The following is a 27,912-nucleotide window of genomic DNA, read 5'->3' on the forward strand; positions in this document are numbered from 1 at the left end:
TTTGCTTGTGACATATACCTCTTGAAAAATGGCAAGGTCCTATCATGTGGGATGGGCTAAAAGAGAAGGGATGGACACAAACAATACTTTATATTTTTCAGTTTCTACTGGAAGAAAGAAGTTTCCAGCAGCTAGACTCTCCTGGTGAACTTTTAAGCGAATGCACCACAGATGCAGCTCTGTGCATTTCTGAGCTTTCAAATGTGTTTCTTGTACTTGATTTTCCAAATGCAGTCACTATATATCCTCAGAGATACATGCTAAGAATGTTCACCACTGAGTAGGGGACAGCAATCCAAATTGAAATGCTACCACCTTGGGTTGGGGTGCTGCCTCCCTGCTGGGCTCTTCCTTGCTGTCCAAGGGCTGGGGGCTCCAGTGCCATCAGAGCACTCCAGACTTATGCAAAGAAGAGAGCTGAGATTTCTGCACAGTCACAGGCTGTGGAGAGGGCGGGTCATTTCCAGGCCCAGAAAAAAGGCCAGAAAGCGGGGTCTCCTTTCATTTGGCTGACAGGTACCCCCAAATAGAATGAGTTTCAGACTCTTTATAGATTTGATGCTCTCAGTATATGCCTAAGTCACCAATAACTGTAAGTGAGGGGTCCCTCCAGCCCTGTATACTCCCCAGGAAACCAGGCTAGGCTTCCTCTGTTGACCATGGCTCCAACCCCTGCCTGCCTGAAGCTGGGCACACATGAAGTTTAGATGCATCCACCTTAGTACTTACCCAGGTTCTAGGGACATAATTTCTTCCATTGGCCCAGTATCTGTCCCATGTACAAAGGACTTCCGATCCCACTGCCACCCTCCTTCCTAGGGAGCTGCACCCTCCCTACCATTCTTGCCCCTCATGCCTGGTTTAGGACTTCTGTGGGGACAACATGATATTTGTATTAGTGCGTTCACAGATTTATCCATTTCTTCATTGTTATTTGCCAAGTACTACAACAGAGCAGGGACAGGTGAAGGTATCCCAGAGCTGAGTGTGGGAAACAGGAATCACAGTGGCTACAGGAAACAAGTAAATTCTGTGACACACAGGAAGGTGCAGGTGCTCAACAAATAAAGAGCTGCAGTGGGGCAGCCACAGCCACGTGTGGTAGTTTTTTGAGAGCAGGGGAGTAGAAAGGGCTAGAGACAAGGGGAAAGAAGGAGTGGGCACATGTCACGCAGGGCAGGCAGGACATGCTGGGCTGGAGCTGGCAGGAGCAGTACTGAGGTGGGCTTGGGGGTGGGGTGGGCAAGGCTTTGGTTCTTCACCCAGAGTTAGTTCCTTATAGTACTTGTTTTCCTTTAGGGATTGGCTTGCAGATGGTGTGATATTCTGAATAGCAGTCTTTGATTATTTAAAGATATTCCAAGGTTTTATCTCCACTTATGATTTTTTACTGAAGGATATTTTTCTTTTGATCATACATGATTTTAAAATCGTAGCTTAGCAATTTAAACTCTTTATGGCTTATGTAGTTTGCTCTTGCTTGTTTCCAGTCACAGCTTTTGATGAATCCAGGCTATCTGGTGCTGTAAAGCTTTCTCAGGCCTCATGGGCCACATCTCAACTCCAGATCTGCGTGTGAGGGAACACACACTGCTCCTAACCCTTCTGTTTCCTAATGTTTTAGATGTCTTCTTATAAATAACAATTTCATTATTTTTAGTTCATCTACTGGTTCTGAGTATTGATAAGGAGCATATTTCCACTTATTTGGTTCTCCGTTATATATGGTTGCACTCTCCTACCTCTCTGGAGTCCTTGCCCTTGATTGATTCACTTGTCTGGAAACTGTTACAATTCTGTTTCCTTACAGAACATCTGTAATGTGCCCATTTAACAATGTCTAAGCTGGAGCTAAGCACCAGGGCTTGAACTCAGGGCCCGGATGCTGTCCTTAGCTTTTTTTGCTCAAGGCTGACACTCTCCCAATTGAGCCACTGTCCAATGATCTTGAAGGTCTCACAGCTCTTTCCTAGAGGTACCTTATTAACCCCTACACAGTGTAATCCAGGTATTGTCCTCCCTTGGGCCCCCTCCTGTCTAGGAGCTCTGCTTTTCTTCAATAAATCTTTATCATTTTACTTCTCCTTCTGTGTCCATGGACTCATTCTTTGTGACCATAGTTTTAAGGAAAAAGAATGTACAGTCATACATCTGGCTGAGGATGCTGCTTTGACAATGGAGACTGATAATATTAAATGTTGTTATATTTTGAAGAACATTCCTAAAGTTTTGGTCATTTTTCTTAATCAATTTCAAGACATCATTTTTGTTGTTGCGCTTTTCTGGGGCTGACCTCAACACCTCTCTCTCACTCAGCTTTTGTGTTCACAGGCCAGGCGAACACTGGAAGTGGGGACTGACGAGGAGGCGGGGCCCAAGGAGGGACGGGGGCGGAGCCTAGAGAGGGCAGGAGCCCAGGAGGCCACGGGGGCGGAGCCTAGGGAGAGGCGGAGGCGGGGCCTAGGGAAGGGAAGAAGACGAGGGAGGGGACTACGGAGAGGGAGGGTCCCAGGAGGTCGCGGGGCTACGCCCAGAGCCCCAATCCAGGACCCGTCAGCCTCCAGTCCCCCCAAGGCCCGGCCCTAACGCAGGTCTCCGTTCTGACGACCCCCGGCCTCGGGCAGCCGTTCCATCTCTCCGACGTCTCTCTGCGCGGCGTCGGGAAGCCGCCGAACCGTTCCGAGTCGGGCGAACACCCACCGGGGCCGCCGGCCCCGCCCTTCCGGCCCCGCTGCCGGAAGCGGAAGTGCCCGACTGCGTCTGGTTCCGGCCTCTGCAGGTGGAGGCTGCGGCGGCCGACCCAGAGGTGAATTGGGGCCTGCGAGCCCGGGCGGAGGCCGCTCGCCCCGCCCTCCTCGGCGTCCTCGGGCTGGGGTCCGACGGGCCCGGGTGCCGGCGCCTGCGGTGGGGCGTGGCCCGGTGGTCGGGTCCCGTCGGCCGGGTGATCTAGGGGAGGACTTGCCGCTGGGGCGAGGGGCGCCTGCGTCCGCCTCCTCGGAGGGGCGGCCTGCCTCCGATTGCCCCCTTGGATGGAGACGACTCTTGGGGCTCGGGAGGAAACCCTGGACTGTGACCCCAACCTGGCAGTCCTCGGGCAGCGGGAAATGTGTTTTTGGTGGGCTCCCTGTGCCATTTCTCACCTTCCATTTGTTTTCCTGTGCGTGGATGCCCTCGTGCTTGGCAGCCCCTCTTCCCTCCAGAGAAGACCTAGAGGGGACCAACTTGAGGCCAGTTGTGAAGCAGGAGTGGTGGGATATCCGCTGAGTTTGTACCCAGTTCCCCAATGAAGCAGGTTTAATGTCGGTGGAAATGCTGGGAATAATATGCGGAATAGCAGAGCAAGGAGACAAAGTCATGTATGCAGTGGGGGTGGGGGCAGCGCCGAGGGGACAGGCACTGCCCCAGTGGTTGCCCCTGAGATCTTGTCCTTTTCTGTTGGTGTATATAATTTCATGTAAAAACAGGGGGAAAAACAGGTTGCAGTATTGCTCCATTCAAAAGAATTGGAAAGACGAATGTTATGCACAAATTGAGAGGAATTACCTACTGAGAATCCATCATGGATTTCAGTGTTTCTGGAGTATGTTGAAATAGTGAACAATTCCAGAAGGTGGATCTATCTCATGTGTAGGGAATGAAAGTTGAGGATCTAAAGTCAAAGGGGAAAAAATGTTTATTGAGTCCTCTCATTTGCCAGATTCTCAGCAAATAGCTCTTTTAGCTCCATGACTAGGGTAGTGATGGAGTGAAGACTAAAGGCAGGTTTGCCTGGAGTCTCAATATCTGTGCACTATATATAGTGTAGCTGATCAAGGAAGTATATATCTTATATTTTCACCTTAGTTTTTAGGGCTGTTAAATAGGAAATGGAAAAAGATAAATAAATGGAATCTTGTATACCCAAGAAAGTGATCATTTTTTTAGGGGAATCATAGTGACTTCTGTTGGCTGGTGGGAGTTGTGGTGTGTGAGTGTGGTTTTGCATCTCTGTCCCCACTGAGTTCAGCTGTTGTGACCCAGTGGTGCGGCCAAAGGCTAGGATAGTGTAAGGGAAGTTGGGACTTAGGCAGGGGAAATGATTGCCATAGAGATGCCTTGTGACATGGCCATGTGTAGACATTCTCCATAGGTTCCTATCTCATTGCTGGTGGATGCCCTGTTTCTCTCTGTACTTGAGTTCCAAAAGTGGTGTTTTGTGAAGGAGTTCATAATTAAGGTTCAGCTTTCTTTCAGATTTACTGGATTAAATGTTGTAGACATTGTCCTTTGGCTTCATTGTTAGCTGTTAGAGGATAAGTTTGGTGCCAACACATCTTCCCCTCACACACATAGGATGCCTGTGGTATGACACGTGCAGAGATTCTGCCTACTTGTTTGATCATGAAGGAGACCGACCGGGAGGCTGTTGCAACAGCAGTCCAGAGGGTTGCGGGGATGCTCCAGCGCCCAGACCAGTTGGACAAAGTGGAGCAGTATCGCAGAAGGGAGGCTCGGAAGAAGGCCTCTGTGGAAGCCAGGCTGAAGGTAAGGAGCCCAAGAGAGCTTGTTACCTTGACCTACTCTTAGAAGAGAGCTTGTTACCATGCCTTACTCTTAGGCAGGACAAAGCCATTTGTCTTAAGTTTCTGATTCCTCCTTGATATTGTGATAATTTCCCAAATTAGATTTTGTGATGATGTGGGAGGAGACAGGGATGGATTTTACTTTGCAGTTCCTCCCATCAGTATATACCAATATATCTGTCTACTGAGCAGTAGATTTACACAAAGGACTGTGCAAATATGAGAAACACAGCCACTTTAATCACGTGTAGAATCCACATAATTTTTTAGACTACACACGGAGAATGACAATTGCTTGCATATTTAAATCTTTTCTGCGCAACACTGCCTGAGTATTTTCTCTAAAGTCATTTCAAAATATGCAGTAGCAGTGGACCATGCGGGAGGCATTCTGGTAGAAGAGATTTGGACATGTTTAGGAAGAGTGTGGATGAGCTGAGCATGGTAGGGGTATCCCAACACTCAGGAGACTAGAGCAAGAGGAATTCGAAGCCAGCCTAGACACCATAGTAAGATTCCACGTAAAAAGTGAGAGAGAGGAATTTCTTTTTTAAAATACTTTATGATTTGGTGGGCTCCCAAATGGTCTGGAGAGTTGAAATTTTATTAAGATACATTCAGAATAATGTGCAAACGTTGACCTGCAGTGACATAGAAAGGCAGGTTTTTAGGGATTTGGGAGATGACCTTTGAGAAGAGTTTATGCTTACATTGATAATGCTGTGAGTTCTTAGCACTTGGGAACTGTGTAAGTGCTGGGGCGGGCGGGGGGGGGAGGGTGGGAGTCTGATAAAGATTATGTGGTGGGTACCCCAGGGAGGGACCGATGAGGACCATATAGGTGGGTACCCAGAGAGGTATGAAAAGGACAGGATAGGTGCCCTGGGCGTACCATGTAGGTGCCCAGAGAGATTTGATGAGGCAGGATAACAGTCATTCAGCTCACTCTACAAAGCAGTCAGATGCTCTCCTGCCCTAATTTGAATAACAGTTTTATCCTAATTTTGAAAATGTCTTGACTCTGGTACATTCTTGGCCTGACATTTATCTGCTTTAGAGACTTGTAATATTAGCTAGTGGTTATCAGTTGGGACTTAGAAATTTTGAGTGGTCCATTATGGTCAAAGCTAAACATTTCTAATGCAACTCAGACATCTGGTAACAAGTGCTCCCTGTGAGAATGATGCTGCCTGAGTTTTCCTGGCTTCCCATCTACCTGGTGCCCTTCTTATATGCCCTCTCCCCACTGCTATCTAACCGTCTGCCTGGTATTTCTGTTGGTCTGTGGAATGGGTCTGAATATCACATGTGGTAGTCAGTACAGCACAACCATTGTTCTCTAGTCAAGTCTGATATGGTTGTGTAACAATAGTCCCACTCCTGAGCTGATGGAATTTCTAATGGGGTTCTTTACCCATTAAGGTCTGTTAGGAACCTAAGACCTGGCAATAATGTGGGTAATGTCCTACTGAAGATAGCATTTAGGGTGGCCGCAGACCTTCTCCCATGCCCACAGTGGCGTTCTCTATCATCAAGCCATAAAGCTGGATGACAAGTGAAGTTTTCTCATCAAAGCTTTAAAATGCCTGATTGTTCTGTTCCCAGGCAGCAGTGAAAAAGAAAAAGTCACCATGTAAGTTAATTTTACTCCTTTTTTCTTGTTATTCCTTTCTTGTTCCTCAAGTAGTTCTTTCTGAACTTGTCTGTCCTAGGAAAGATTTGTTCCTCAGTCAGCACTTGGGTTGTCTCTGGCTCTACTCACCTGTGTGGTATCTTCCTTAGGCTGCGATCCAGTCACAGCTGGACGGGGTACGCACAGGCCTGAGCCAGCTCCACAATGCTCTGAGTGATGTCAAGGATATCCAGCAGTCACTGGGTGATGTCAGCAAGGATTGGAGGCAGAGTATCAACACCATCGAGAGTCTTAAGGATGTGAAGGATGCCGTGGTACAGCACAGCCAGCTAGCTGCAGCTGTGGAGAACCTCAAGAACATCTTCTCAGGTAAGGGGCAGACAACGAAGTCAGGCAACTCTGTGGCTTGCTGGAATACTCAAAAGGTACCTTCCCATGTACATGCCTGTTCTCCAAACACAAGGAGCTAGCTGTGTGGTCAGGTAGAAGCAGGCCTGTAAGTGCAGTATACTTCTTAGGCCTGACTTCAGTGGATGGGTAGTTGATTCCTGCCTGCTCTGTTATTTCCCTGTTTGAATGAATGTGGGTGGATGTGATCAGTCAAGCAAGTGAGGGCCAGTGGAGAAAATATACTTCTGTGCCAGGACAGCAAAGAGTGGGTGGCAAAGCCAGTGCTGTTAGAGGGGTGCTGCACAAGGTTGGCTGGAGGTCTTCTCTGCACAGGAGCCAGAGTGGCAGCAGCGCACAGCAGAAGGGCTGCAGCTTAGAAGAGCAGCAGTTCTCAGGCTGCGGAAAGCAGTACAACCAGAGCCCAGATGGGACCGCTGGGTAGGGCAGCTCAGGGGTCTTGGTCTCAGGTGACTGGAACAGAGCTGGGAGGGGTGGTTGGGGGATGGGTCCTCTTAGAGTCATGTCCTAATATAAGTGAGTTGGTGGGATGCAGAAAGCTTCTCAGCCCTGAGTAGCAGGCAGTTCTCTGGTATGCTGGCCTTCTAGGATGAGTCAGAAAGTGCCCTGTCCTCTTCAGTTCTTAGAGAAGTGTGAGGAAGTTTGGTGCTAGTTCTCTAAATTCACCAGTGACATCACTTGGTGTACAGAGTTTTTCTTTGTAGGGAGATTTTTGGCTACTGATAGTTTTCTTTCTAGCCATAGGTCTTTCAGATTTTCTACTACTTTGTGGCTCAGTCTGATAGGTCTTGTGTTTCTAAGTATTAGTTCTTCATCTTCCATCATGCTCTCTTACAGCCCTTTCTATTTCTGAAGAGTCAATAGTTACATCCCACATTCTAAGTTTTATTCATTAGAATCTTTTTTTTGTTTTTTTGTTTTTTTGTTTTGTTTTTTTTTTGGCCAGTCCTGGGCCTTGGACTCAGGGCCTGAGCACTGTCCCTGGCTTCTTCCCGCTCAAGGCTAGCACTCCGCCACTTGAGCCACAGCGCCGCTTCTGGCCGTTTTCTGTATATGTGGTGCTGGGGAATCGAACCTAGGGCCTCGTGTATCCGAGGCAGGCACTCTTGCCACTAGGCTATATCCCCAGCCCTAGAATCTTATTTTCTTAGTCCACCTAAGCTAAAGGTTTGCCAATTTTATTTATCTTTGCAAAGAACCAACTTTCATTGATCTTTATTATAACAGGTGTTATTTATTCTTTGTTTTGTTTCTCTCTGCTCTAATCCCTTTTATTATGTCTTTCTACCTATTACCTTTGGGTTTAGTTTCTTCTTTTAGCTCCTTAAGTTGTAAAGTTAAGTTGCTGATTGGAGATGTTTGTTTTTTGTTTCATTTTAGTGCAAGTATTTCTAGATGCATGCTTTTCCTTTTAACATTGCTCTTGCTGCTCCCATAAGTTTTGATAGGTTTAGTTTTCATTTCCATTCTTCCCTAAGTATTTTTAGATTTCCCTTATGATATCTTCTTTATTTTTTATTTTTTATTTTTTTTGCCAGTCCTGGGCCTTGGACTCAGGGCCTGAGCACTGTCCCTGGCTTCCTTTTTGCTCAAGGCTAGCACTCTGCCACTTGAGCCACAGCGCCACTTCTGGCCGTTTTCTATATATGTGGTGCTGGGGAATCGAACCCAGGGCCTCATGTATACAAGGCAAGCTCTCTCACCACTAGGCCATATCCCCAGCCCCCCTTATGATATCTTCTTTGCCTTATTAAGAATGTTGCTTAATTTGTACAAACCTGTGAAATTTTCAGCTTCCCTTTGTTAATGATTTTTGGTTTATTTGCCTGTCCTGGGGCTTGAACTTAGGGCCTGGGTGCTGCCCCTTACCCTCTTTGTGCTCAAGGCTAGCACTCTACCACTTGAGCAACTGTACCACTTCGACTTTTTTGAGTCGTTTTGTTAGAGATGAGAGTCTCATGGACTTTTCTGCCCAGGTTGGCTTAGAATCATTTTGTGCTTGGAAAGAATGTGTATCATTCCTTTGTTGCTCATTCAGCTTTCTTGCTCACAGCTATTGCTGTATCACTTGACCATACCGCCAGCTCTGCTTTTTTGCTGGCTAATTAGAGATGGAGTCTTGTGTCATTTTCTGACCAAGCTGGCTTTGAACTGTGATCTTCCAGATTTCAGAAATGTCTGTGCAGACCTACTTGTTCATTGTGTTGCATAGATTCCATTTTGTTACGTATTTTGTACTTGTTTTATCCATTATTGAGAGAAGATGCTGACATCTTCAGCTGTTGTCATAGAACTGTCTTCCTCCCCCTTCAGTTCCATCAGTATCTCCTTCATATACGCGCGTGCGCGCGCGCACGCGTGCGTGTGTGTGTATTAATTTTTTGGGGGGTGGGGGGCCTGGGGCTTGAACTCTGGCCTGGGGACTGTCCCTGAGCTCCTTTTGCTCAAGGCTAGCGCTCTACTACTTGAGTCATAGCATCACTTCCAGCTTTTTCTGTAAATTGTCTAGTACTTTCTACTCCTTATACCTAAAAATTCCTTTTGGCTGGTTCTGTTTACTTTTAGTCTGAATCTATCTTGTGAATTTTTCATTTCAGTCTAGAGTTTCTTTTTATGTTTTCTATTGATTTTTTTCCCCATTTTTTCATTATTGTTTGCTTTCTCCATATCTCACTTCAGTTAGTTTAAACTGTTTTCTCAAAGTATTTTTGTAGTAAACCTACTGTCAGATCTTTCTAGGGGCAGTTTCTATTGATTGACAAGTACAGAATGACATTCTCTTTATAGCATTTTAAAACATCTTAAGAATATACAAAATGCTGTTTCTAGTTAAATAATTGCTTACTTCCCCCTTACTAGTCCCCAAATGACAAATATAGGGCTTTTCTAAAGCATAAACCTGTAAAGACAAACACTGTGTGTTTTTACAGTGCCATTTTGTGCCTTCTCCTAGTGCCTGAAATTGTGAGAGAGACTCAGGACCTGATTGAGCAAGGGGCCCTCCTGCAAGCTCACCGCAAGCTGATGGACCTGGAGTGCTCTCGGGACGGCCTGATGTGTGAGCAGTGCCGCATGGACAGCGGGAACACGAGGGACATGGCCCTCATCCACAGCTACTTTGGCAGTACCCAGGGGCTCTCAGATGAGCTGGCCAAGCAGCTGTGGATGGTGCTGCAGCGGTCGCTGGTCACTGTCCGTCGGGACCCCACCCTGCTGGTCTCAGTGGTCAGGATCATTGAAAGGGAGGAAAAAATCGATAGGAGAATTCTTGACCGAAAAAAGCAAACTGGATTTGTTCCTCCTGGGAGGCCCAAAAACTGGAAGGAGAAAATGTTTGCCATCTTGGAGAGAACTGTGACAACTAGAATTGAGGGCACACAGGCAGACACCAGGGAGTCTGACAAGATGTGGCTTGTGCGCCACCTGGAGATCATCCGGAAGTATGTCCTTGATGACCTTGTTGTTGCCAAGAACATGATGGTGCAGTGCTTTCCTCCCCATTATGAGATCTTTAAGAACCTCCTGAACATGTATCACCAGGCCCTGAGCACTCGTATGCAGGACCTTGCATCGGAAGACCTTGAGGCCAATGAGATCGTGAGCCTCTTGACATGGGTTTTGAACACATACACCAGGTAGAGCCTCCTTCACACCTGTGTGCTACCTATGAGCCTCTGCAGAGCATGCTGGCAGAGAGCTCCCAAACAGTTTCCTAAATTGTTTTGCATGTTATGCATGGCTTTGTTTTCTGGGTTGTGAAGGTCTTTCTGGCTGTCCAGCCAGAGATTGATCCATGTTCTCTGTCATGGATGTAGCCATGTTTGGGTGGGGTCCCTGCACTCTGCATGGAGCATCGTGGTGCACCGATGCATTGGGCTATTTTCTGTGCTCCTTGTATGTGTTCCTCCTTCACTTCAGTACAGAAAGGTGTGAAGAGAAAGGAAATGTCAGGCACAGATGATGATCATTGTTTCTCAGCTTTGCTATATGCAGCCCTTTGCCATATGAGCCTTGCTCCTCCCCACGGTAGCATCCTGCCTGCAGCCTTTACTACGTGAGGCCTTGACCTCACTGCATCTTACGTGAACATCCCCACACAGCAGGAGATAGTTAGGTCATTTCCATTTGATAGATGAGGAAAGTAGTACTGAGGGTCAAGCTCCAGCTCACATGAACAGCAAATGGGGAGCAGGACTCAGAGCCAGACCCTGGGCTTTTGCCTTCTGTGCCCACCAGATGGTGGGCTTGTATTTATTGGCCTGTACTACGCTGTAAGCCTCTCCTGACTTTGGGGTCCTCTTCATTTGGTTACATGTGTTCTATCAGACTTCACTCTGGAGAAATGGAGCTGCTCTTATTCTGAGATTGTTTACCCAGGACATTATAGTTCTTGGTGACAAAATAATCTGAGCTAAATAGCAAGTAGTCTTTCCATGCTCAAGAGATTAAGCCCCAGACTTTTAAGAACTACATATATCATTATGTGTTTCTCATGAGAACATTTTCCCCTGGTACTTAGAACTAATTTCCTTGCCTTCTGTGTAGGAAATGAATATCACTTTGCTTTCCTTGAAGATGAGTTTTTCATCAGTAATACTATATATTTGTGCCCTAATCTACCCTTCCACAAAGACTAGTGATGTAGCAGCAGTGGCTCCTTTTTCTACATTACTGGCTCATTATCTTCTTACTGAGTGAAACATGACCTCTTGTTTGCTAAGGCTCTGGTCTCATTTGTGAAAATGTGTGTATATATATATATATATTTTTTTAATTTTAATTTTTATTTTTTTGCCAGTCCTGGGGCTTGAGCACTAACCCTGGCTTCTTTTTACTCAAGGCTAGCACTCTGCCACCTGAGCCACAGCGCTACTTCTGGCCATTTTCTGTATATGCGGTGCTGGGGAATTGAACCCAGGGCTTTGTGTATACGAGGCAAGCACTCTTGCCACTAGGCCATATCCCCAGCCCCTTGAAGAACTAGGTCTCACCTCTGTAGTTTCTATCGTGCATTGGAGCCCTGGCTTGGGTAGCTGGTACAATGGTATGAGGTCAGGTTGAGGTGACTTAAATGGCCATAGCCATTTAAGGAAAGGTGATATCACAGAGACCCATGGCAGCATTAAGCCTCTGGTGCAGCATGTTTGCATGTCAGATTGAACTCATAGACTAGCCTGAGGATGTCCTCAGGCTAGTCCTCTCTGGTTTGTCACTCACACCCTGTTTTTATGGTAGTGCAGAGATGATGGGGAATGTGGAATTGGCCCCAGAAGTGGATGTCAGTGCACTGGAGCCTCTGCTCTCTCCAAAGGTGGTCTCTGAACTGCTCGACACATACATGTCAACGCTTACGGTGAGTAGAGCTGTACTTTAGACCCAGGAGCTGCTTGGTGGTTGTAAGGTGGTGGAAGAGCTGCGGACAGGCTCCGTCTTTAAGTCCCGGCACTCAGTTTTAATTAGAGGAAGGTACCCAACTCTGGCCTAGATCTGGGGTATCCATTTTACAGACCCGAGAGTCTCCTCTGCTGGGAGGAGTCAGCTGGTGCTGCCCATCTAGCTGATGAGAACTCAATGGCCAGGCTGCACATGGTATTACTTGCGAGTTTCTTCATCCCAGTGGTGTAGGGTGGCAATCTGATGCAGTATGACCAGGCAGTCTCATTAAGATCAGGGGTCAGGTTATCCCTGAGTGTTATGGGAGCATTTGAACCCAGAGCTCAGGGCACTAGGAGCTAGAGAGCTGTCTCCCATTGGTGCCTGAGCTGACCTGGCTGCCATGTCTCAGATGAGCCAGTCCTGGACAGATGGCCTCGTCCTTCATGACAGTGTTTGCCCACTGGATCTTCTGTTTCATTCTCCTCTTTATCTGCAGGGGGGGTCTTGGCCACAAACAGGGAGAGTGGAGTAGACACTGTCTAACACCAAGCTTCTCCCAAGGTATCCACCTCAGTGGGCTCTTTGCATGGGAACAGTGATTACCAAGAGTCAGGCACCAGGTCTGATGTATTTGGCTCCTCCCTCTGAGGTGTTAGATACTATTCAGAGCCTGTTCTTCCCTTCCTCTTCATGATGCCAAACCTCCAGTCCAACATCATTGCCTGGCTGCGGAAAGCACTAGAAACAGACAGAAAAGACTGGAGCAAAGAGACGGAGCCAGAAGCTGACCAGGATGGCTACTACCAGACAACACTCCCTGCCATTGTTTTCCAGGTATAAGTCTTTGGAGTCCCCAGATCCCATTTCCTGGGTGGTTAGTAGGATCCAGTTTTTTTTGGTGTTTTTTTTTTTTTGCCAGTCCTGGGCCTTGGACTCAGGGCCTGAGCACTGTGTCCCTGGCTTCTTTTTGCTCAAGGCTAGCACTCTGCCACTTGAGCCACAGCACCACTTCTGGTCATTTTCTGTATATGTGGTGCGGGGGCTTCATGTATACGAGGCAAGTGCTCTTGCCACTAGGCCATATCCCCAGCCCCCCAAGAATCTAATTTTATAGAAACAAAATACCTTGATTTTTCAGTTCAATAATGTAGTAAGATGTCGAGTTTCCCCTCCCCGTCCCCCTCTGTCGCGTCCGCCTCGACCAGCAAGGAAGACACAACGCCGGATTCTTCTCTAAGCAGTTTATTCCAGACCCTTGTAATCATCTTCTCTCCCTCTTCCTCTTCCTTCCCCGGGGGCCTCCCGCTTGGCCTTAAGTGCCAACTGGGTAGCCAATCCCGGTAAGCTACGTGGGGATTACCGATAGGTCCAGGTACGCGGAAGCAAGCCAGAGTCCAAGCTTTAACCATATTAGGAGTTGTTTATCACAGAGAGCACTCGCCGTCGGGAGGGCGGAGGGCGGAAGCCGGCGCCATTTCAGGGCGCAGCTGCTCGCAGCTCTCTACAGTTCCCCCCTTTTTATTTTCTGAGCGGCAGGCAAGAGTAGAGGTCAGATCTCTGTGAATGTTATTTGAGGGACATTGTACTGGCCTTCACTTAGGTGGCGCCTTCCCAAGGACTGCCAGACCCGTCCGATGCCTTTTTTACAGAGGTGGGGCCTAGGGCATCAACCCACATGCAATCTAACATGCTCTTCTTGGGGCTCACGCCGGGATGCGTCTCCCAAGTGCAGTGCGCTAGCCTCACATCCTGCGCTATTTCTTAAGTGTGGCAAGCCACACATGGGGGGACTGTCCGGCCTCCATGGCAGTGAAAGCTTGGACAAGCATGGCTGTATTGCGACACTGGAAGCCTAATTCGGCAAATGCACCACAGGCACACCAGGATGACCATGGCCAGAAGGCCTATAAGGGCCCCCAACCCCGCCCACTCCTTCAGATGGTTCATGGCGTTTAAAATCCAGGAGGACAGCCCGTCTGCCAACCCGGCGTCCACACGAGTTGAATTTACGGTAGCGATGGCGACCCTCAGTTGCTCCATCAGCACATCAAATTCTCCTGTCCAGTTCCCTAAAAGATAACTAGACAATTGTTTAGACAAATTTGCAGCATAGGTGTAATTATCATACTGAATACTTGTCACGCATAGACCAGCGTATTTCCACTGACAGCCAAGCTACAAGTCTCTCACAGGGACCTTTCTTTGCCCGGGCTGGCTTCGAACCGCAGATTCAGATCAGTGAGTCTTATAAGGGGCCACTTTACTCCAATTGTAAGCAACAAGGTGGTCCAAGCAGAAGTAGTTTTTAAGCATGCTCTCTTACCTGGAACTTATTAAGGATCAGTATTAGATTTCGACAAACTTGTAGGAATCACCTGTGCTTCTCTGTGGGCCTGCTGGAAACTGTTACAACAAAAAAAAACCTACAAAGAAGCTGGAATGGCAATTAAACATTTTGGTAGCCATAATTCTCCTTTTCTCACTTTGCAATAATTATTTAGGACAATTTTACTTCCAAATTTCTTATCTAGAAATGTATTCTTGATTTCCAAAGCCTTTTTAACACTAACACAACACTTTAGCTTTTATCTGCATTGGAAAAACTGAAGCTCACAGGCATTCTGAAACCAGGTGCCGCCCTTTGCCTACAGACTGCTTGTTTCAAAAGAGCCTCTTTTTTTTTTCTTTCTTTTTTTTTTTTTCAGTCCCAGTTACTGCATGGCATGAAGACCTTTGAATTTAAACTTAGTTTTGCATCATACTGCAGTCTTGAACATGTTCACACTCACACATGCACACACACATACAATTTCAAAAGATCTTAAAGCGCGCAGAATAAGCATCGGCCGTACATTTTAAGACAAAAACCTTTAACAAATGATTTCAAGAAAGAAACACACAAAAATAATCACAGGCACAAAGACCAGACAACACTTCTTACAGACAGACTTACTCTTCTCTATCTTTAACTCCTTCGAGTGCAACAGCTCGTTAAGAGCCAAAAAAATTCGGTGCGAAGAGGAAGTGCCCATAATTACACACTTTTACTTTCGCTTCAGTTTATTTCTTTTAATACCTTTGTCCCTCCGCCCGAGGGTTCCTGCTCCTCCTTTATCTACAGTGAGGAGCCTATTTTCTTTTCCCGCTCTTGTCGCGGATCCCCTTCTTTTCCGGGGACTTACCGGTGCACCACCCTGGCTGCAGAGAGTTCTGAATCCTCATAGAAAGGTGTCCCCGTACGGGCCACCACTTGTCGCGTCCGCCTCGACCAGCAAGGAAGACACAACGCCGGATTCTTCTCTAAGCAGTTTATTCCAGACCCTTGTAATCATCTTCTCTCCCTCTTCCTCTTCCTTCCCCGGGGGCCTCCCGCTTGGCCTTAAGTGCCAACTGGGTAGCCAATCCCGGTAAGCTACGTGGGGATTACCGATAGGTCCAGGTACGCGGAAGCAAGCCAGAGTCCAAGCTTTAACCATATTAGGAGTTGTTTATCACAGAGAGCACTCGCCGTCGGGAGGGCGGAGGGCGGAAGCCGGCGCCATTTCAGGGCGCAGCTGCTCGCAGCTCTCTACACCCCTCTATCGATATTTTTCTTTCTGGAGCAGTGAGACTCAGGATCCTATTTATCAGCTATTACCCAGTGTTACTTTAGATTTCTTAGACATTCCTTCTGGGTCTGAATTGGGAGCTGTTTAAATGCTGGTCGTGTGTGGTGCCTCATTCCAATTCTCCTCTGGCAGTAAATGTCCAAGGTTTGTCAGTGGAATGCTCTGTAGCTCAGTTTTATTTGGTGATCTTGAGGGAGTCTTGTATCATTTTAAAAGTGCTTTGTTGTTCACTAGTCATTATACTAGTATTAGACCCATGTGCATTCTTACTGTTTGCTGCCCTGCCCTTCCTGTGACCTTGCATCTGTTTTCCTTTCTTGCTCTGTGTGTCATCACCAAGGGGAGGAGCAGTTATGGGTATCTGGTCTCCATGAGGCAGGAGTTGAGTGCTGAGGAGTATGCCTTAGTGATGGGGGGCATTCTCACCTTCTCACTTCAGAAACACCAGGCATGGCCAGAGCATGCAGAACACTTTGATGCCTGTCAGAGCCCAGCTCCATCATATTACCTCTTGGTTATTAGAAGTCCACATCCTGGCTCCCTTTAAAGTGGGGGAGCCAGAGCTGCTTTGTAAAGTGGACTTGGGGCTAAGGCCTCTGCCCTAGCCCCGCCCCCTGCACCCACGTCATCAGACGTCACTTCTCAGGAGTTCCCCCTTTTTTCCCCCCTTTGAATTTGCACTGTCACAACTTCCAGGTGGGATTCTGCTGCTGGGGAATGTGTACTCGGCTCCTGTAAGATTATGTCAGAATTCTTACATTCTCCAATTTTTAGATGTTTGAACAGAATCTTCAAGTTGCTGCTCAGATAAGTGAAGATTTGAAGACAAAGGTACTGGTTTTGTGTCTTCAGCAAATGAATTCTTTTCTAAGTAGGTATGTATTTTTGCCAGCACTCTAATTTTGAAATTATGTTTTAAAAATTAAAAGCAAAAAAATTGTTGGCCCTACATGAGCATGGTGGGATAAGCCTGTAATCCAGCAGCACTCAAGGAGGCTGAGGCAAGCGTGTATGAGGCCAGCCTATACTGAATAAAGAAACCATGTCTCAAAAAAGGGAAAACAAGTTGATCCCAATGTGTTAGTAAAGGTAACTTAAGCCTCTCATAAGTCACCTTCTGTTACTGTTGTTACTGTATGTGTGTGCTGTCCCTGAGCTTTTTTGCTCACAAGTAGTGTTCTGCTACTTGAGCTATAGCTCCGTGTGTGTGTGTGTGTGTGTGTGTGTGTGTGTGTGTGTGTGTGTGTGTTGGGGAGGGTGTTAACTGGTGATAGGAGTTTCATGGACTTTCCTAACCAGACTGGCTTTGGACCATGATCCTTGGATCTCAGCCTCCTGAAGATTATAGGCATGAACCTCTGGCACCTGGCCACCTTATTTTATTATTTACACATACAAACAGGGAGGGTGGGTTTTATAGTGTTGTTTTTGAAGCGAGTATTGCAATCCCTCAGAGTTTCTTACATGCTGTGAGACCCTTGGTGGTATAGTCAATGGGTGGTACAATGTTGGTGTTAGAACAGGAACTCTAGACAGTTGTTTTTACTGGGACTCCCTAGGGTAGGGGACAGCACTCTGAGTAAATAGGTGGTAAGGAGGCCCTGGGCAAATGGGGCTCATGATTGGCTACATGCTAGCGAGTCCTTCCTTCTGCAGTGCTCATAAGGGCATAAGAAAGAATAGTCTGAAAATCTGTGTTCTTCCACATCCTTTCTAAGCCTACCTCACCATCTCTTTTCCCCAGCCTTGTCCCTTTCTATCTCTTTGTTCCTCCTTTACTCTCCCTTTATTACCCAGGCCTGTGGCCAGGCATGTCCTGGCTATGTGACTGTGATGCCATCAACCAGGCACAAACAGGCCTCTCTCAGTTTGTCTCTGGTTAAAGCAGGTCTGTGTCCCTGTTGCCTTAGGATTCTTAGGTCTCTCCAGGCCCACTGGCCTGTGTACAGATGGGCAGATCACCATCCTGTGGTTTCCAGTGTCTCATTGTTTTCACACTGCCATCTGCCCTCAGACCAGGAGCCCTTCAGAGGCTTGCATGTGTCCCATCTTTACTTGCTGACATGTGTTTTCCGAGTTGCAGCTAGACATGTGCCTACCTTGCAGTCAGTGGTGGGTCAAGTGCCAGCCATGCCCTTCCCTTTCCTTAGAACCGTATCTGTCATCTCTCTTGAGAGTCACAGCCTTGATTCCCTTCCATCCAAACTCAAGGTCATGACCTAGGTTCCATTAATCCACCCATGGGTCATCCATTCCTGAGGTTATGGCTAAGTCCCTTCATCTGTGAGGCAGGTTCTTGTGTGAAGCATTAACTTTCTCTGACCAGCTTCACTTGTTAACCTGGAAGTCCACTTGAAAGAAATGCTGAATACGTGCATAATTCATAACCTTCAATTGCTCAAACTCTCTTGGAGCTGCTCATCTGTCCCAATTTGTATTTGAGAACTCCACAATACATTTGAAAGTAAAGTATGGGACATCTAGTTGTTTATTTTATTGATGTTTCAAGAGTCAGTATAATTTTTTTTACTTAATTTCTTCATAATAATCTTGTAAAGGGATATTTTACTTAACTTTGGATAATATTTCTAAAACTGCTGTGTGTGTTTAGAGGCAAATTGTACATGAGATAATACTTTTAGCCAGTGACAGTTAGCTCATGCCTTTGATCTTAGCTACTCGGGAGGCTAAGATCTGAGGATTGTGGTTTGAAGCCAGCCGCTAGAATTCAAACTACAGGACAAGCAAAAAAAAAGAAAGTACTTTTCCTGGATCTTGAAGTCACATTTCAACATCTTTTTTTTTATTTTAAGTTTTTATTATCAAACTGAATTACAGAGAGGTTGCAGTTTCATACATTAGGCTTTGGATACATTTCTTGTACTGTTTGTTACCTTGTTCCTCATTCCCCCTCGCCCCTCCCCTTTAACATTTCAACATCTTTATGGCCCATTACTGAACCATATTTCAAAGCCTGATATGAAATCATTTTGTAATATCCACTCAAGACAGTCAGCTTCCTGTTCTCCACTTGTATGGACCATGTCAAGGGTTTTACGACTGAAGGGTCCTAGTCCCGTGGTGATGAGATGAGCTTCCTGTCAGGCCTGCTACCAGCCTGGCGCTGGAGGCAGCTTTGTGGTTCCCTTAGCTAATACTGTTGGTGTGGTTGCAGATACAAAGATGAGGCCCAGCTGTACAAAGAAGAGCACCTCAGGAACCGGCAGCATCCCCACTGCTACGTGCAGTACATGATCGCCATTATTAACAACTGCCAGACCTTCAAGTGAGTGCCTGTGGGGCTCTCTGAGGGCAGACAGCAGGCAGCTGCCTCCCTGACCCTGAGTCATTCTCTTGCAGAGAATCTATCATCAGTCTGAAAAGAAAGTACTTAAAAAATGAAGCAGAGGAGGCTGTATGTCTGAGCCAGCCAAGCATGGATGGGATTTTGGATGCCATCGCTAAGGAGGGCTGCAGCAGCCTGCTGGAGGAGGTCTTTCTGGACTTGGAGGTGGGCCTGGCTCCCTGACTTGTGGCCCCATCACTGAGCCCTGAGGTTCTCTTCCTGCCCTTCAGGGTGCACTGTCACCTGCCCCATGTGGGTGCTATACCTAAGTTCAACTATGTTCTGAAGTCTGGATTAAACCAGGGTCAAAGGGCCTCTGCCGACTTTGCATGACACAGAGCCCTTCCTAAATATAGCTTAGTAGGGGCTCTCAGTAAATATTAGGCATCCATCTGTGTGGTGGGTAACATGAATACCATCGCGTTGCTCAGCTGAGAGCACATGCCTCACTTTAGGATAAAATCAGTCATGTACACAAGCAAACTCATACCAAAGGCATAACATCCTCCAGAGCAGAATCTACTTCAGAATTTGGAGATGGCTTGACACTATCTAGATGCATTGTCAGAAGCCAACATATATTAAAAAAAATAAAACCATGGCCAGCTCAAGGCTGATACTCTACCACTTGAGCCACAGCTCCACCTCTGGCTTTTTGGTAGTTAATTGGAGATAAGAATCTGATGGACTTTTCTTCCTGGGCTAGCTTCATACTTCAGTTCTCAGATCTTAATCAACCCCTTCAGTATTAGGAATTACAGGCATGGGCCACCAGTTCTCATGCGTTGGTCTTACCTTTTACTTAGCAGAATCGCAGGGCTTGATCTGTTTTTGAGTTTTGTTTTGTTGTGCTGGAGATTGAACCTAGAACTTTGTATATGAGGGTAAGCCCTCTTCTGTGGAACCACAAACCCAGCCTGATGGGGTGTACAGATACCACTCAGTGCTGCCTCCCCGAGCGTCGGACATTTCTTGCAGAGAATCTGTCCTCTCATTGCTTATATTCTATTTAGAGCTGACTCTTAGTTTTTTGGGGGTAGGTAGTTAACAGAGTTTTCGTACTTGGTGAGTGAGAATTCTACTTCAAGAAATTCTACATTAAGAAATCTCATATGAAAAAGATATAAATTTTCTACAGTGCTATTTATAATTGCAAAATGTGAAAAATACTGAAATGCCCCAATGCTCATAAGAATTGGGTAAATAAATTGAGCATTCATATAACAAATACATGTAGCTATTAAAGGTAAAGATTTACATTTCTAACTCATCATTTTGTGACATTCCTCACAAAGGTTATATAAGGCAGTACACTTCTCCTGTAGTAGAATTTTTACCTGAGTATGTAACTGTTAACAATCAGAAATCTCTTTGACAGCAGAGTCAAATTGAAACACTGGCGCCCCTCCCAGGTGGTTGATTTGGGCACACTAACGTGACTGTCTCTGTGATCTCTCTGCTTTTCAGCAACATCTGAATGAACTAATGACAAAGAAGTGGCTGTTGGGGTCAAATGCTGTGGACATCATCTGTGTCACTGTGGAGGACTATTTCAATGATTTCGCTAAAATCAAAAAGCCATATAAAAAGGTAAGCATAAAAAGGCTGGGCTACCTCCTATCTGTTTTATTTAGTTTATTTATGTATTTTTTTTTTTTTGTCAGTTGTAGGGCTTGAACTCAGGACCTGGCGCTATCCCTGAGCCTCTTTGTGCTCAAGGCGCACTCTACCACTTGAGCCACAGCGCCACTTCTGATTTTTTTTTTTTTTTTTTTCTGTTTTTTTTTTTGGCCAGTCCTGAGGCTTGGACTCAGGGCCTGAGCACTGTCCCTGGCTTCTTCTTGCTCAAGGCTAGCACTCTGCCACTTGAGCCACAGCGCCACTTCTGGCCATTTTCTGTATATGTGGTGCTGGGGAATCGAACCTAGGGCCTCAGGTATACGAGGCAAGCACTTTTGCCACTAGGCCATATCCCCAGCCCACCACTTCTGATTTTTGAGTGGCTAATTGGAGATGAGTCTCATGGGGACTTTTCTGTCCCGCCGGCTTTGACCCTCAATCCTCAGATCTCGGCCTCCTGAGTAGCTAGGATTACAGGCATGAGCCACTGGCTTCTAGCACCTGTCTGGAGAGAATTCAGTGTCAAGTCAGCTCACTGCCTGTGATTGGTGCAGGGGAGGCAGGTGGCGGTGACGTTCACATGGTCAAAAGAAGGTCAGGTGGTAGGCTTGAGTGAAGGTGAGTATTCACCTGAGCCCCTCCCAGAGCTCCATGCAGCCCATATTGTGAGGGCGTGAGGTGTGTCCTCTGCCCCAGCATTGGCCCCTAAAAGGGGAGTGTGGGGGGGAGAACAAGGATAATGAAGCAGCAGTCCCTCTTAGGACCCTGTTGGCTGCTACCTTGCTTTTCCCAGGGGAGGCCAGGGATGGCCTGATTGGGTATTGGACGCTGGCTGGGAACCTGGGAGCCCAGTGAAAACAGACTGGAAGGTGAGCCAGGTCCCCTGCTGCCTGCTGTGTGCAGGACCTGCCCTGCCTCCCATTCGAGGTCTGATGGATGGTGCTTGTTGACTGGCTGTGTGGTTCTCCATTTGCAAGTCTCTGCCAGTTCCTTGTCCAGATTTCCCTCATCTCCATTGCTGCTGACATCGTAGGGATTTTTGCCTGCTTTTTTTTTGTTTATAGAAAGTAGTTTGATAGACAGATTGATCCCACATCTAGAACTCTGTGCTGTGTTCTGGCAGTTCTGGTGAGCTGCCCAAGCCCTTTGGAGAACTTGTGAATTGTGAAGTGTGTGCTTTCTCTATTTCTGGTCCATACACCTATGCCTTCTCATTCAGTTCCTTATTTTAAAGGAAAATGTCTCTGCCATTAAAGGTGATGCTTCTTGGGAAACTAGGTTAAACTGCCTGCCATCATGGCCTTTCACAGCTGTCTACAGGCCTCTGTTGGAGGTCAGTAGGGGCCTTAAACCCTGTTGCTGGCCAGTTTTCAGGGTCAGTGGAAGTAAAGCTTTGGCCACAGTATTCCAGGATGGCCAGTATATATTTACAGCTAGCACAAAGACAGCCCTGGCTGTTTGAGCTCTGACCCTCACCAGAGCAGGCACTTGAGACGGCCCCCTCATGATACCAGCCCTGGGTACCTGAGACCTGCCATGTTGCAGTGTGGTTGTCACCTCTGGACTGAGGGCTTCTGGAGAGGGTTCCAGCACTCTTTCTGTACTGTGGGTAAGAGTCACTCCTGTGCCCATGGCCACAGCACACAATTGAGTACCTTCAGAAAGACACATAAAGGAGACTTGGCTATTGTCATTGAGTGTGAAGGGCTGTGTGCCCTTCCTCCCAAATACCTGTAGGACCTTGAGTTCAGGAACCAGGGATGAGGAAGAAAGAGGCTGTATGTGTGACTATGAGTGGTATATGTGTGTGTGTGTGTGTGTGTGTGTTGTCTGTGGTACGTGTCTGTAAATGCTTGTCTGTGATATATGTCTATTATACATATCTGCACGTGTTCATATAATGTGCACATGCGTTATGCAGATGTAGAAGTTTATGGCATATACTTGTATATGTACTGCACATATGTATATACTTGTGCTTTGTGCACATGAGGGTGTGTGTGTCGTGTGACAGCTTGTATTGCAGTCACGGTGGCATGCTGCCAGGAATGTCATGTGCTCCTATGGGGCACCTGGCTGAGCTGGCCTTTCCTTTCTCACTTTTGGAACTCAATGTGTTTATTTCCTATTATATTACAGAATATAATTGAGAATGTCTCCAACTATGTCAAACAGCAAATGGTTACCCTTAGTACTCAGGGTTACCTTACCTGCTTCTCTCTTTACTTGCTGACATTTGACATAAAGCAAAAAGAACTTTCTTTAAAGAACTGATCATTGCTGTAAGGTTTTTGGTAAACACTTTTTCTCTAGTTTAGGAAGAACTTGTTCTTATTTTCTAAGATAAAGGTATGTGTGTGTATATATACATATCTCTCTCTCTCTCTATCTATCTATACATACATACATATGTTTTGAGTTTGTTTCCAGCTGTGATATAGTGTTAGGTTTATTCAGTACTTTTCCTATATCTACTGAGATAGAGAGTTTCTCTTTTACCTGGGGAAGTATTTTGAAGATGTTTCTATCATTAGTATTCCTTTGCATCTTCCGGGGTAATCCCTCTTAATCACTGTGTTAGTTTTTCATTACTATGACAAAAATACCTGAGAAAACAGCTTATAGGAAGAGGATTTATTTTGGGTCACAGCTCTCTTAGGTTTTGGTCAATGGTGGAGACGGTGAGCTCACCTTGTGATGGCTAGGAAAACAAATAATATGTGTGTGCCCCTACCCCAGTGTATGAGTTGGTGCCGCTCACATTCAGAATGGTCTCCCCCAGAGAGTTAATTCTCTGAAAAGTCCCTGACAAGTAGACCAGGAGATAATCTACTAATAGGTGTCTGTTGATCCAATCAAATTGACAATAAAGATTAACTGTCACAGTCATGATATCTTTGTACTTGTGCTTCGCTAGATTGTTTTCTCATGTTTTGTTCAGGATTTTCTTCATCTTCGCATACAAGGATTACAAGCATGAGCCACTGGTGCTCAGTTTTCCTCCCTGCTTTTTAATGGTTGGTGATCAGGATTCAGATGTCCTGATGGGCTTATATAGGAAAGCTCACCTCTTTGACATTATCCGGGAGAGATTTTGTCCTTAGAATTGTATGTCCCCTTGCAATTCTGGCAGAATTCCCTGTATTTGTGGGGCACTATTTTGTGTGGAAATATTTTGAATGTAAATTTAGCTTGTAAGTGCCCAGGGACAGGCATGTATGTGTGTTTTGGAGGAGGGCAGTACTAAGGGCCTCTCACTTGCTAGGAAAATTCTCTTCCACTTGAATCCTTTCTCTTTCTTCTTAAATCAGTTTTGTTCATTTTCATTTTCTAGGACCTTGTGATTTTTCTCTTCACGTTAGCTTTATTTCCAGTGTTGCTGATACCTAGTCTCTCTTCACCACTTTAACATCCAAGTGCATTAACAGTGTAAAGATGCAGTACACTGAGTAACGATCAGCTGACTGCCCAGGTAACTAGCACCCAGGTCAAGATACATATCTATCATCGCTGTTGCCTGTCTCCTTGCTAGGTCCTGGCTTCCATGACAACCTAGTCCTTGCTTTTTCTCTGTGATTTGTGATCTGTGATCTGTGTTTACCTATGTGAGTATCCTTGAAAATAGAGCGGTTTTGCCTGCTTTTAATTGTTTCATAGGTCAGGTTACTCCATTTGCTGTCTTGGTCTGATTTTAGCTGAAACCAGTTAAGGGTACTGTGGTAGATTCTCTTTGTATTGATAGCAGTGTGTTCTCCCTCCCCCTTCTCACCACTGAGGGCATCTGGATTATCCCCAGATAATTTTTATCCCAGATAATTTTATATTAAGGCCTTGCTGTGTGGGGGGCTTATGGGTGCTGTACAGCTTTGCAGGAAGCTGCTTCCTGTCTCTGTGTCATTGAGCCCAGCACCAGTACCTTGTTTGCTGGTTAGGTCTGTGTTATTTTAATTGGTAGTTCTCTCTGTACTAATGGGCAACCCTTGAGTTGCCCTGGGCCCTGAGTAGGGCTCACCTCAAGTTGGTGCTAGGCTGCAGCGCCTTACCTCTTCCTTCCAGAAGCTCATTCCCAGATGACTTCCATCCTTTGAATGACCGACACCAGACCATGTAGGAAGCAAGTTTTCTTTGGGCTCTTAATTCTGTCTGCCTTTTAGAATGGAGCATGAACGTGGGCCACGCAGGTGGTACGTGACCACCCCCCCCACCTGCTCCTGAGCAGTGAGTCCTATTTACAGTAGTTCATAGTGAAATTCAAATGTGCACTTCAAAATCCTGTCGCCTGTGCTGATAGAACTAGGGAAGACTCTGCTCCAGCCCTTAACCTAGGCTTGATGAGCACTTCCATGCCTGCTGGAATGGTGGTGTCTGCGATTGAGCAGCTGCCTGTCTCTCTCCACAGAGGATGATGGCGGAGGCCCACCGGCGTATGGTGGTGGAGTACCTGCGGGCCATCATGCAGAAGCGCATCTCATTCCGGAGTGCCGAGGAGCGCAAGGAAGGCGCAGAGAAGATGGTCAGGGAGGCCGAGCAGCTTCGCTTTCTATTCCGAAAGCTGGCGTCTGTGAGTACCAGTGTGGTGGAGAACCCAGGGTTATTGCTGTTCCATGGCCTTGATTTGGTTGCTGTACTGGTCCTTAGGTCAGTGAGTAGAAACCAGTCACATCAGGACCCAACATGGGGGTAAATCTGTCTGGAGGAAGGTGTGGGTCCACACATTGCTTTTGAATTTCCACAAGGCTATCGTGTGGGATGCAGCTCCCAGACTTTTCTGGAGGCATCATATGACTTCGTGGTATGAGGTTTTCCTGCCATTCTTCTGCCCTTGTCCATTCTGTAAGATACTGGTTACCACCCAACAGCCCGATTCCAAGTTCTGGATATGACTAGGTGCTTCTTGCCAATGGCTTCTTTCCCTGGCCAGTGGCCAAATCCTGGCAAAAGATCAGTCCCCCTTCCCTTCTTTAGAATGAATCTTAACTTACTCACAGAGTGCCTGGCCGGATAAGGGATTTGAATGTGTTAGGATCAAGCTGGGAGTGATACTCTGGAGTGATACAGCCAAGAGCTGTCCCTTGCCCTGCCACTGTTTTCCAGGGATTCGGTGAAGATGTGGATGGGCACTGTGACACAATTGTTGCCGTAGCAGAGGTTATTAAGCTTACAGATCCATCTCTGCTTTATCTAGAAGTCTCAACTCTGGTCAGCAAATACCCGGACATCAGGTAATGACTGGACATCTACAAACTCGAGCTGGTAGAGCAATAGGTTCTTCCTGCCCCCATTTGGAAGACTAGCTGCAAGCAGCAGGTTAGCATTGGGCTTAACCCTGCCAAGGTCTGGACAGAGGGGCCCAGCCAAGGCTGTGTACTGGCCTACTACTGGCCAAGCATGTGTCTGAGTGAGTATAGGTTGTGGGCCTGTCCTAGGTACACAGTGAGGCTGGTATTACGCACGATGGGCTACGTGGGGTGCCACATTTTGATGGATGGGAATAGTCTGGTACAGATCACCTTAGCGAGCTCCATCCAAAGGAACTCATGCCATGTGTGATCCTGACATCATGCACAAGGAAGGGAACTCACAGCCATGTGTGTCCAGGACATCCATGTACACGAGGAAGGGAACTCACAGGCCACGTGTGGTCATGACATCCATATGGCTAAGGCAAGGAACTCACAGGCCATGTGTGTCAGGACATCTACATACACAAGGAACAGAACTCACAGGCCACGTGTGGTCATGATATCTACATACACAAGGAACAAAACTCACAGGCCACGTGTGGTCATGACATCTACATACACAAGGAACAGAACTCACAGGCCACGTGTGGTCATGATATCTACATACACAAGGAACAAAACTCACAGGCCACGTGTGGTCATGACATCTACATACACAAGGAACAAAACTCACAGGCCACGTGTGGTCATGACATCTACATACACAAGGAACGGAACTCACAGGCCACGTGTGGTCATGATATCTACATGCACAAGGAAGGGAACTCACAGGCCACGTGTGGTCATGACATCCATATGGCTAAGGCAAGGAACTCACAGGCCATGTGTGTCAGGACATCTACATACACAAGGAACAAAACTCACAGGCCACATGTGGTCATGATATCTACATACACAAGAAAGGGAACTCACAGGCCACGTGTGGTCATGATATCTACATACACAAGAAAGGGAACTCACAGGCCACGTGTAGTCATGATATCTACATACACAAGGAACAAAACTCACAGGCCACGTGTGGTCATGACATCTACATACACAAGGAAGGGAACTCACAGGCCACGTGTGGTCATCACACGTGCATGAGGAAGGGAAGTGTGACTGAGCAGTCTTGTTTCTGCCCTGATGCTGTGAGTAGAGCTGTGATTCTGTACCCTCCAGGGTTTCCCCCTCAGTTAGATAGATGGTCCTTGAATCCAAGAGCTGTTTAATCCTCGATTTTTTTTTTTTTTTTGGTAGTCTTGGGAGTTGGAGTCAGGGAAGGCTCTCCGCTGCTTGAGACACTCCCTGTCCCTAAGCATGTGACCTTTTTCATCATTGTAAAGAGTTTTAAGAGCATTGTTCAGAATTTTTTGTGCTTAAGGGTAGATAGAAAGCCCTAGGAAGATGAAACCTTGGGCTTCTCCCCTGTTAAGAAGAAGTGCCTTTTACCTATAGTTCTCAGCACCTTGCCCCATGGGCATGGCCTGTGGGACCAGGAACGGGCTGACACGTGTTCTCCTGCAGAGACGATCACATTGGCGCACTGCTGGCTGTGCGAGGCGACGCCAGCCGGGATATGAAACAAACCATCATGGAGACACTGGAGCAAGGCCCCACACAGGCAAGCCCCAGCTACGTGCCCATCTTCAAAGAGATTGTCGTGCCCAGTCTGAATGTGGCAAAGCTCCTGAAGTAGCTTTGTCATCTGCACGTGTGTGCCACTGCAGCCTCATGTCTCCATCTCAGAAATGCATTAAAGAAAGTCAGTCTCCAGGAGTAATACTGTCTGGTGTTAGTCATGAATGCAAACTGGCACAGGGTACTGCGGGGGTGGGTGGGGGAGGGGAATGGGGGGAATGGTTCTGTAGCTTTTCTCACCCTGTTATGAAAGTGCTTGGTGAAGACTTTTGTTGTTGTTGTCTGTTGTGAGACTTGAACTTAGGGCCTGCGTGCTGTCCCTGAGCTCTTTGCTCAAGGCTAGTGCTCTACCACTTTGAGGCACAGCTCTACTTCTAGTTTTTGAGTGATTAATTGGAGATTAGAGTCTCACAGGGACTTTTCTGCCTGGGCTGGTTTTGAACCATGATCCATAGATCTCAGCCTTCTGAGTAGCTAGGATTAAAGCTGTGAGCCA

At 46.7% G+C, this 27,912-nt stretch overlaps 1 protein-coding gene across 2 annotated transcripts; it reads left to right on the forward strand.

The window, feature by feature from the left end:
- The first annotated feature begins 2,652 nt into the window (after positions 1-2,652).
- On the forward strand, positions 2,653-27,554 carry Exoc3 (exocyst complex component 3). 2 transcript variants are annotated; one of them, XM_048368182.1, is made up of 13 exons: positions 2,653-2,806; positions 4,333-4,524; positions 6,345-6,564; positions 9,557-10,238; positions 11,839-11,956; positions 12,688-12,813; positions 16,362-16,462; positions 18,763-18,873; positions 18,948-19,098; positions 20,401-20,523; positions 24,953-25,114; positions 25,648-25,775; positions 27,303-27,554. In XM_048368182.1, exons 2-13 carry the CDS (start codon positions 4,345-4,347, stop codon positions 27,472-27,474), a joined length of 2,274 nt encoding a protein of 757 aa, XP_048224139.1. In that variant the 5' UTR covers positions 2,653-2,806; positions 4,333-4,344; the 3' UTR covers positions 27,475-27,554. The 2 variants fall into 2 exon arrangements, with proteins under 2 accessions (XP_048224139.1, XP_048224140.1); XM_048368183.1 differs by lacking the exon at positions 2,653-2,806 and adding an exon at positions 3,140-3,157.
- Positions 27,555-27,912: the final 358 nt, after the last annotated feature.

Source organism: Perognathus longimembris, chromosome 19 (assembly GCF_023159225.1).
Source record: "Perognathus longimembris pacificus isolate PPM17 chromosome 19, ASM2315922v1, whole genome shotgun sequence".
In the NCBI taxonomy this organism is placed as follows: Eukaryota; Metazoa; Chordata; class Mammalia; order Rodentia; family Heteromyidae; genus Perognathus; species Perognathus longimembris.

Bases quoted from the DNA above. Each gene is read 5' to 3' on its own strand.
- Exoc3 (XM_048368182.1), top strand. From the start codon at position 4,345: ATGACACGTGCAGAGATTCTGCCTACTTGTTTGATCATGAAGGAGACC. The intron at 4,525-6,344 runs GTAAGGAGCCCA...TATCTTCCTTAG, and splicing joins CTGTGGAAGCCAGGCTGAAG to GCTGCGATCCAGTCACAGCT. The intron at 20,524-24,952 runs GTAAGCATAAAA...CTCTCTCCACAG, and splicing joins TCAAAAAGCCATATAAAAAG to AGGATGATGGCGGAGGCCCA.